The following is an 11313-nucleotide window of genomic DNA, read 5'->3' as shown; positions in this document are numbered from 1 at the left end:
CTTATTCTAAGAACAAAGAGTTCAAAAATGTTTGATCTTACTGTATAAAATTATATCATTGTTTTTATAACCAGACATTTATGTATTCACGTGTACAAAAATACAGTACTTGTTGAATAACAGGTATTTAGAGTTCAATTGCAATAAAAAATAGTTGTTTATCTTATCATTTTACTTAAAATTGTATCATATTTTTTCTTTAGTAACCTTAGAAATACTAGGCAAAGTATGGATTTTAGGTTTTGCAATAAAAAATTATACAAGGGTAAAGAAGTATAAGAATAATTTGAAATACAAGGTTGAAGATATACTAAATTTACAGGCATAAATATCTAGTAATTATTGTAAATTAATAAACAAAATTTTATCATTATATTTTATTATTTCAGTTAGCTTTTCTTTTCTTTTTTTTGTTTACATTTTTATTATTATTTTTAAGAAGATCAGGATCAGATTTGAGTGTTTTATCTATTGTAAAAGCATACAATCTAGCGTTAATTTTCTTCATTTTTTCTAATTCTTCTCTAATTATCAATTCTTTTTGTTTAAATTCATTTTCCATCTCCTTTGATTGACTAGACTGAATTTCATTCTCATGGATTACTGGCCAAAAAGGTATTTTCTTGTTTACTAATACTTCTATTTCTGTAACATCATCTGAATCTTTTTCTAATGTCCTGTCTAAACTATGTAGAATAATATTAGGAGAAAAGTCTTGTTCAAATATTGCTGGAAAATTAACTGTAAAAAATGCATTAGTTACAGGTCCTTTATGGCGTATGGTTCTAATTGGTTGCAAACTGGGTATGTGCCATAGAATAACTTGTTCATCACTTGAACCAGACATCAAAGTTTCTCCGTCCAATGACACTGATAAACAGTTAACTATTTTAGTATGTCCATGAAATGTAGAACAATTATTTTCAATATTAATTAGTACATCCCTGCTTCTTGGAGGGTTGGTGAGGCTGAATTGATGGATTTTGCCTTCTGTGGTCCCAATAAAAATATTTAATTCTAAAACATCCATTGTTATTGCTGACAGAGGTACATCAAAGACCAAATTCAAGAGCATTTCACCTGAAGCTAAATCATATATTTTACACAATCTATCACAAGACACAGTAGTTAAACGACCATGCATGCCTGTTTTGCTGATGTACAAGTCTGTCACAGGCAAGGAATGGTCAGAAAATATATATACTGGGTCATGTTGACCAGCTATTGTTTGGGCAATATGCTCTACCTCTGGATGAGCTGCAACAGCAACTAAAGACCATACCATCACCATTCCATCTTCTGCTGCTGAAACAAAAAACCTTCCATCTGCAGTAAACTTTATTGCTACAACTTTTTGATAGTGACGGTTTATAATTGTTAACAAGTTGCCTGATGATGTTTGCCACAAATAAATTTTCTCATCTATACCCGCTGCTATGAAAGATCCATCGCGTGTAATAGCTAAAGCATTCGCTTTACCGGGTAAAATGAAACGCATGCCTTGCACGGTCTGTTGAGAATTCAGGGGCCAAACATGTAAAATTGGTTTAGTTCGCTCAACAGCTGCTATGTAATCATTCCCGATTAAAGACAGAGTTTTCATTTCAGCTGTTCCGCCACCTTTGTAAGTCATGAGATTTGTGCCGGTATGTGGATCCCAAACACAAGTTGTCCATAGTGGATTATTTGAATCACATGTTATCAAAACTTCCAAAAGAGTTGACATTATATAGTTTTACGCTTTACTTGTTTGATACGGTGTCTTAACAGTTTCTTCAGGTTGGCACTTGTTTAGTTTTAGTATATATATATATTAATTTGTAACAGGTGATTAATTAAATAAAGTCCCATGTGGTGTTGATTCTCGGATTTTAGTATGTATGAATGGGGGGGAGGTCTTTCTGCTATCCTATTAGTGGATGTCAATGTCTGTGATCTGACATTGGCAGATCTGTATTCGAATTACTCGATAAACCAATAGCGTATAAGAAGGTTTCTCATTGGCTGACACAGTAGTTGTTGATTTTTGTCATAGACGATTGTTCTTTAAACGTCAACTTGCAAAAATTTCATCTTTAAGTGTAGAAACATAATATATAGCTGTGGGAATCAGTCTGCAAGACACAGCAATATGTTTAAAAAGTAAGTGTAGTATATTTTTCTGATAAGCTATTATTATCATTTACTATTGATTAATATTTCGTTTCGAAAGCAATTTGTAGGTTATCTACTAGTTTTCGGAATTCGTCATGCTATTGGTCAAAATAATGACATTACTTATTTCACCAGTCGGATTCTTATAGATATATTTCTCTATGGTACAATTTTCTGTAGTGATGTGCGTGGTTGAATTATCCTTGATTTTTTAATCGCATTATCAAGTTATTTTGAAATTAATTCTCGTTTAATATTTTTTACTTTTTTTTTTAATTCAATACATTTATTGTTGTCATTAAATAAGTGCGTGTATTTAAATTTTGTTCCACCTTGTTCGATCCTTGTCTGTAGACATTATTATTTTCATAAATATATTGTTTTATTATGTACCTATGGTACTTTTAAAAAAAAAATTATGTAATATTATAAAAATAAATATTGGCTATGACTATAATCCTTAGGGGGGGAAAGATATTGTTAGTAATGGAGACTGGGAATCCCATTGCTAGCAAAATACCTAACCAGTTTGACCTCCTCGCGGTTCCCCCTGGAAACTATGGTTAATTCCTGATGAATTCATCATGATGGGCTAACTGACCTGTTTTCATTCTCATCTATCACCCTTCACTGGTGCTTCGCCAGCGTATCCCGTTAGCGCAGGCGGAGCTACCATACCATTTTCATCCATCAAAAAAAAAAAAAAACTAATCCTTAATGGGGTAGCCAGAAGCATTGGCCTATTTATTACCATTATGGTGAATGTAGCACTCGTCGAGCTTTACCTGTGTTTTCCATCACCTGAGATTTATTATTTATTTATCAAAAATTTTAATTAATACAAATAATAATTAATGTTGATCATATTAGAATTCGCTACCTTTAAGTGTATAAGTTAGAATAGTGTACCACTGGCCTACGATTCTCTAGTGTTTATAATTATTTTAAGATTAGGATGTTTTTTGGGTAGGCGAGTTCTTTTCATAATATATATATATATATAAAAATATAAAGCTTTTTAAAGCCCGCTGTGTAAATAAATAAATGTTGTGTGTACACGTTTATAAATTATAAGCCATTTTTCCAATGTTATTAACACTATCGATTATTAGTTAATCGATTATTAGTTCGAATAATACGACTATTAACGAATCGATCGATTGACCAACACCAACAGAAAAGTTGCGTGGCGTGCCGTGAATCGTCGTTGACCGTGGAACGAAACGAACGACAGTCTCTACGACACTTCTTTTTGCAGCTGTTCTTGATTGATCGGTCATTGCGTCGTGGATTTCTAATTTTCATTTTAAACATCTTTAATTCTAAATTCATATGTGTTTGAAAATGTAATATAACAAAATCAAAGACGTTAACACTGTGCAGTCATCGAAACAAAAGACATTGCATGTGCTTTGATTTCATGACGTAACTGGATTCTTTGGAATAATTGTGTTTGGGTGAAATAAAGGTCGTGTTCGGCCGAGGATCGGTCGATGCGGCAGCTTCTCGTGCGTCGTGATTTTTGACAGCACTGAATATGTGGGATGTGGATTCTGATTCGCGGAGCGCGTCCTCGGACGGGCTCCGTCGTCGTCAAGGATGGGATCCCGAAGCGGAGAGTCTTGCTTCGCAGATGGACGAGCTCGACGAAGTGCTTGCCGAAGAGGAAGAAGGATGTCCATTACCCTCTACACCCGAAGATCAACATCTGTTGGATGCAGAAATGGCAGAAGTGTTAAAAGCTGGTGTTTTATCCGACGAAATAGATCTTGGTGCTTTAGCGCATAACGCTGCCGAACAAGCCGAGGAGTTTGTCCGTAAAGTTTGGGAGGCGTCGTGGAATGTTTGCCATTTTAGGCACCTGCCGCGTTGGCTTCAAGACAACGACTATCTGCATAAAGGACATAGGCCTCCACTTCCTTCCTTTAGTGCGTGTTTCGCATCTATATTCCGTATTCATACTGAAACTGGCAACATCTGGACCCACTTACTTGGTTGTGTGGCATTCATTGGAGTAGCCATTTATTTTTTGTCTCGCCCATCTATTGAAATACAAATGCAGGAGAAAATGATCTTTGGTGTATTTTTTGTTGGCGCAATAGTTTGTTTAGGATTTTCATTTGCTTATCATACCCTTTACTGCCATTCGGAGATGGTTGGAAAATTGTTTTCTAAGTTGGATTACTGCGGGATAGCTCTCCTGATCATGGGTTCATTTGTTCCGTGGTTGTATTACAGTTTCTACTGCCACTACAGGCCTAAAATCATATATTTATCTGTAGTGGTTGTTTTAGGAATTTTGTCAATAATAGTGTCCCTTTGGGACAGGTTTTCCGAGCCTCGCCTGCGACCTCTTCGAGCGGGAGTGTTTATGGGTTTTGGACTGTCAGGAATAGTGCCAGCAATTCATTATGGTATCACTGAAGGTTGGTTTAGTCAAGTCAGCAAGGCATCTCTTGGTTGGCTGGTTTTGATGGGTCTACTATATATATTAGGTGCTATGTTCTATGCATTACGAGTGCCTGAACGCTGGTTCCCTGGAAAATGCGACATTTGGTTTCAGTCACACCAAATATTCCATGTCCTTGTAATTGTAGCAGCATTTGTACATTATCATGGTATCAGCGAGCTCGCCTCTTACCGTGTCACAGTTGGGGAATGCTCTATGCCTCCATCTTCTATTGCATTCTAGCCCCTTCGTCAAATGTGATAGTAGACCATAGATAAATTTAAGTAGGTAACAAACCATTTAATAGCTACATCATATATTTTTAAAAATGTAAATTTAATACATTTTGTAAATTTTTAAACAACATGATTAAGTACTATGTTTAAATAACCCATAGAGGCTGATAAAATCATTGAAAATAATGAAGTTATGGTAGTGGAGAGGAGGGGTAAAGGGGTCATATTTTTATCTTTTTATTGTCTGCAACTGGCAAGTAATTTAATTCTAAGCTCTCATTTTTAACACCACATTCACTGAAGATTGCAGTTTGCACACACAGTCTATAATTATTTGAAGTACACTTTCTATTATTATTGTACTTAATTTTTTGGACTTTATTTTACTACAACTAAAATGTAAGATCATTTTTAGAGTAGTGTAGTACAGACCACTAAATAAAATAAATTGTTCTTCCACAAAATATTTCATGTATATAATTCTTCCATGTCCAACAACATTGTCAATGTGTTAAAAAATCATTGTAATATTATTTTCATTAAAATTATTTTATTTATATTTTCTACATCCACATTCATTTATATTCTCAGCTTTATAGCACTGTAGTCCTATACTGATAGATTGTTGATTGATATATTTATATTGATACTTCATTTACTTTGTTTTTGTTTCTTTGTAGGTATAATTTTTATTGAGGGTATATATAATTTTTTTAAATGTAGTGTAAAAGTTAAATACCAATGGGTCTAGATATATTCAGCAAGTACACAGCCACTTTGAAGATACATTCCATATTTTATCTCAGCATAAGCTGTTTTCATAGTAGTAATTTGTTATTTCTTGAAATACATAAGTACCTTTATCACTACTAAAAATTATTGGTCATTATGTGCATATTTTCATAATTATTTTGAGGTCTGTATTAGGAATAAATAGACATGTATTTCGATTAATTGAAAGTATATTCTAAATTGTTGTAAGTGTTCATATGTGTAAAGATTTTATGAGAATGAAAATAATAAAAAAATGTGATGTATATTGCTCTATCTTTAAACAAAAAACTTTGGATAGATATTTGAAAGGAATATAAATTAATACTGTACCTATAATGTTGGGAAATATGTAAAATACTATTGTTGATATTGCAATATTATTATATTTTATAATAACATAAGTAACTTCTGTTGAATAAATTTCTGAGAAAATAAAATTATTAAGAACATCTTGAAAACAAACCCTTTTAAAAAATATCACCCTTATCTTTCAGTAGTAGGAAAGAGTAATTTTAACTAGTTAATTGTCTTGAAAGATATTGCAAAATCAATGATGATAATAAATAAATCTTATGGGCTCCATGAATGGTCAAGCAAATTAAGTCAAGTATGTATATACTGCTGCTTGTCGAAGACATATAGAGTTGTTCCATTTTCTTGGTATTACTAGCAACAGTAAGTGTTTGCTTGACTCGAGCTGCTTGACCATTTATGGAGTCCATTATACAATACTGTAAAGACAATGTCTTAAATTATAATAAAGTAAAATTAAGCATCTGAATTAAATAAGTACAGCTTTCTTATACTAACAAATGAGTTTGAGAATGTTGTTACATTCTTTTTGAATTTCATTATGGCATATCAAAATTAAATCGGGGTATTTGACTGATGATGAAAGACAATATAAATATTTGATTATATGTTACTTTATTATGTGAACATTGTTTGCTTAGTTTTGTTGTCCATTAGACCACTGAATTAAAAACATTTCTTTGTTTTAGAATCTAATAATAATTTAAGTAAAATTGTATTCAAGAAGTAGGCACAAAATTAGATTCCAATATGATTTTAGCACGTTATATTATTATTTGTAGTTCTAACACTGTACGTATTAGAAGTATTTGGATCTAAAAATCAAATTGTAATAAAAGTGTTTACTTACTGCTTTCATTGTTCTTGGTAAGATTTGTTGAATACTTGTTTTGGTGGGATTTGATTATGCAATAAATTATATTAAAATCATTATTTGTTTTATTTGTAAATATATTATAGAGTTCTATAATTAAGTATTAGATTACAGTATTAATAGATATCTCATTACGTGATAATGAACAATTAATACTTAATTGTTTTAATACCATGTAATGAGACATCAAAAAACTCTGAAAGCTGTTTTATCCAAGTATATAGGGCGCGAGTAGGTTTGTAGGCAGGCCCATATTTGGAACTTTATCAGAATTCGAAAGTAAGACAAATTTCTTAGTTTCTACACTTTTTTTAATTACCTATTTTTTTAAAAACTTAAATTTTAACAAATTATGAACAACAAACTACATATATTAAGCTCACTCATTATGAAGTGATCATCGTCAATTTAATGTAGGTACATACAGATAAAAGGGCATTACAGATCTCTACGGTTATCGGTTTTTCACTAGTTTTTGTCCGTTACTTCATACGTGTGGATTTTGGAAGTAGATAGCCACATCTAGATGGCGTTTCAATATAAAACAAATACAAGATTTTGACTTAGATTTTTAAGAAAACAACAGTGAAATCGCATTTCTATGAATTGTTGTCTTCATTTCTATTATTCTTATGTACATTATTACTTCACCAGTACATATATAATTTTTAGTAAATATCTCCTATGCTAGTATATAGACATCGTCTGTCAATACCATCGTAAAAAGTTTAATGTTAGCTTTTTATCCGCTACTTCGTACCCTTTGATTTCAAGCGTAGGAAAATCAATAAAATTGACCACTTCTAGGAATGTCACTTAGATCAATATAAAACACATAATACGAGTAATAATAATGAAGCCTCTTTATTCCAATTTTGTTACAACTTTAGCAAAACATATTTTCCAGATCTATTTATTACAATATGTCTCGTAATTTGGCGTGCCTCCTGGCATAAGCCTCCTCCAGCTCTCTCCACTGATCTCTGTCTTCTGCTAGTCCGTTCCAGTATGGCCCCAAGGTCTGGCGGATGTTGTCTATCAATCTTGTTTTCGAGCGCCCCTTACTTCTTATGTCTTCTCTTGGATACCATCAGCTTACTAGTTTGCTTCATTTTTTAATTTTGCAACGTACCGTATGCCCTGTTCAATCCCATTTTAAGGGTTATCATATCTGTAACTTTAGTTTTTCTTGTTTCAGAATTTCCGATTTTATCACTAAGTCTTGTGCCCAACATACTTCTTTCCATTGCTCTTTATGTACTAGCTAATCTTTCTCTTTGCTTGTGTGTTGCACTAACACACAACTATAAAACATAAATATTATTAAATTTGACCTTCAGGAATACATCTGAATACCGAATACGATTTAGTCCAGTAGTTTTAGCGTGATGCCGGATCAAACACAGAAAGACAGGCAAATAAAAAAAAAAATGTTTTAGTTTCTATTGCTCTTATTAAGACCTTTCTTATAAATTTTTCTTAAACATCTCCCATGTACAAATGTCGTTTAGTTACAATTATTACGAGGTACAGTGTATTTAGATATATAATTACTGTACACTGAATACAATGTATAGTAATCACGTTTATATATATATATATATATATATATATATATATATATACATAATCACATAATCGCTGTAGGTAAAGTTATACATGACTGTTAGTCATTATTAAGACCTATAAGCATTACCTATTGCATGTACGGGTATACCACTGCTGTAGGTTTTTATCGATCGTTTGTAACCTTACCACTTAAACTATGACATAAAGGTGAAATCAGAATAGATAACAGTAATAGATACCTAGCTAGATTGAACCACAAATACATTGTAATAGGTAGGTTATTCATTTTTACTTCATATTTTTAGTATGTATTTCAGTGTTCTTCGTTTAGGTTTTAAGTTATTTAAAAATATGACACTAAAATAATAAATAACATGTTATCTTGCGGAAGTCCATATCACTGGTTATTTGATTAGAATTATTTTGTTTATTTCCACTACCATTAGTATGTGTGTGACTGCCAACATTCGAAGATTGACCGCCACTTTAGACCCTTAAAAGAGTTGCATATGTTCTCTCAAACACGTCTTTGTGTAGCTTTACTTGCATCCTGTAGTGGACATAAATCAATTCCGCAATGGGCACGGTCAACCCGTGTCGTACTTGTACCCGTTCGAAAAGCAAGGCAGTGTGTGTGTGTTTTTTTAATGAATGATAATGGAATGGTAACCCCGCCTGCGCTAACGGTGTACGCTGGCGGGGTACCGGTGAGGGATGATAGGTGAGGATGAAAGCAGTTAGCTCATCGAGATAAATACACGTGAAATTCAGCACGGTGGTTTCCAGGGGGACCACGTGGAGGTCGACCTGACAGAGTATATTGCTAGCAATGAGACTGGTAGTCCATATTACTAACAATCTTTTCCCCCCAAGGCAGTGTGTTAAACTGCTAAACCATTAAGGTACACAAACAAATATAAATACAACTTAATATTGTCATTGTGACAAGGTCCTTTGGGTGTAAATTGGTATTAGCAGTAATTTGTATAGTGTTATTTATATAAACAGTATTCTTTAGTTTGCAAATTTAATTAAATAAAACAATACGATTAATATAACATGCTATTTTCCCTATTTATATAAAGATTAATAAATCATTGTTAATATTCTATGAATATTTTTTTTTCTTTTTAAGTTCAACCTAAAATGTATTATTATAATAAATATACAACGATAGTTATTATTATCATATCTATTAGTACCATATAATAGAAAAAAAAATTTAATTATACTATAAATATTGACATTGAATATTAAAATTAAAAGAGTTAATTTACTTTTTCACTGTACATCAATAAAAGTGAAAAATGAATAAATGAATAAATTGTATATTTATTAACATTAATATATACTTATTTTTTTTTTTCATTAAGTTCAAAATAAAAATATACGAAGAATATTTATTGAACAACAAATATTTTAACTATTTATACGGATTCAATACGTTCAGAATATGCTGTGTAGAAAGAAACGAGACGGTTTTAATACGAGTATAACTAGTTGAATTTCTGCCAATATACGAAGGTCGGTTGACATTTGCATGTAGTGGTAGTACCATTGATAGTATAGTATAGAACAATACAATACAAATACATAAAAAGGGAAGATATTAGTTTTTTTTATCTATAAGTCACAAAACAGGTTAGAATCGAATTACAGCCTGATTCAGACAGTCTCAACATGGCTTCCTCATTATGCATGACTATCATAGTATTCATGGCGCTAACGCTAGTTATATTTTCACATGTTATATATTTATAAACTTTTACCCGGGATTTCGTCCGCGCTACCAGGTTAAAAAGCATGCTACGTATTGCTATTCATGCTCCATCTTATATAGTACTTACGTGTAGGCTAAGTATCATAGCGATCGGTTTAGGAGCTAAATGGTAACAAATAAAGAAACAAACTACCGTTCAGTAGTTTTTGTTCATACTCATATATAATTTGTTTTAAATGGACGATAATAGAATAGTAAAACCGCCTATACTATCGGTTTACGCTGACGGTGGCAGGCATCAAAGAGGGATGAGATATTATGAAGGCAGGTCGTTTGGCCCATAGTGACGCGTTCATCAGGAATTAATTACGATAGTTTCTAAAGGGACTGCGTTTAGGTCGACCTAACGTTCACTGGCTATTATATAGGCAAATATATTCTACTATATATTATGTATGTATACGTGTTCTTGCTAGATATTTTTTTTTTATATATATATATTTTTTTTTATATTTTTTTTTATACAACTTAGAATGGAAACAAGCTGACGGCCCACCTGATGGAAAGTGGTAACTGTCGCCTATAGACAAGAGCAGTACCATGGACATGGTATACTGTTTCGCCTATGATACCTCCCCATGCGTTGCCATTCCTGAGGACTCAGATGTTATTCCTCTGTACCCAGTAAATTCACGCCATATCCCACCCTTCAAGATAAACGTGTGATGCGTTCAAAACACAGTGAGAAGTCACAAAATGATCTCCACTTTGTATACGAGTAAACATGGACCGGTAGAGAATATCCTAAACTCATAAAACAGAGTTTGTTGTTACTAGATTCGACTCGCAACACCTGCAGCTAACGATTTATTTTAAAACGGTAACCTTTGTATGACGCCGTTCGAACTGTGTACATATTAGGTAGGTATAATACCATACGACTCCTTATTAAGGAATTTTAAAAAGGAAAAAATAGCAAATTCTAATGATTTCGATTTCATTTCTGTCTTTATAGCGTATTTCAGTATTCACCAGACTTTGAATAATTAAAGATCGTGTCTCACAAAAAAACCGGCTTCAATTGTGACAAAACTTATTAATTTGATCTAAAAATTAAATTACTGAACTGATATTGATAAAATTTCTATAAAATATGTATTTTATTTTAACCGATTATAAGAATGTAGTATAGGTATTGTATTATTATATTATCTTTGGTCGGATC

General features: G+C 32.3%; 3 protein-coding genes across 3 annotated transcripts in view; 2 read left to right on the top strand and 1 right to left on the bottom strand.

Moving 5' to 3' along the window:
* Positions 1–362: 362 nt before the first annotated feature.
* LOC113512045 (WD repeat-containing protein 18) lies at positions 363–1938 on the bottom strand. The gene has a single exon (XM_026895808.3). It carries the CDS (start codon positions 1724–1726, stop codon positions 386–388), a length of 1341 nt encoding a protein of 446 aa, XP_026751609.1. The 5' UTR covers positions 1727–1938; the 3' UTR covers positions 363–385.
* A 59-nt stretch (positions 1939–1997) lies between these two features.
* LOC113512151 (malignant T-cell-amplified sequence 1 homolog) overlaps positions 1998–11313 on the top strand; it is a 42608-nt gene continuing 33292 nt past the window's right edge. Inside the window, exon 1 of the mRNA XM_026895955.3 lies at positions 1998–2142. Within this exon, the coding sequence (XP_026751756.1) occupies positions 2132–2142 (11 nt within the window). The 5' untranslated portion in view covers positions 1998–2131. The remainder of the gene's footprint in view (positions 2143–11313) is intronic.
* LOC113512150 (adiponectin receptor protein) lies at positions 3333–6855 on the top strand. The gene has a single exon (XM_026895954.3). It carries the CDS (start codon positions 3692–3694, stop codon positions 4844–4846), a length of 1155 nt encoding a protein of 384 aa, XP_026751755.1. The 5' UTR covers positions 3333–3691; the 3' UTR covers positions 4847–6855.

The sequence above is a fragment of the Galleria mellonella genome, unplaced genomic scaffold, assembly GCF_026898425.1.
Source record: "Galleria mellonella isolate WM207_F2 unplaced genomic scaffold, CSIRO_AGI_GalMel_v1 utg184, whole genome shotgun sequence".
Lineage (NCBI taxonomy): Eukaryota > Metazoa > Arthropoda > Insecta > Lepidoptera > Pyralidae > Galleria > Galleria mellonella.
Note: the sequence above shows the minus strand (reverse complement) of the source record. Positions and strands in the feature narration are given on the sequence as shown.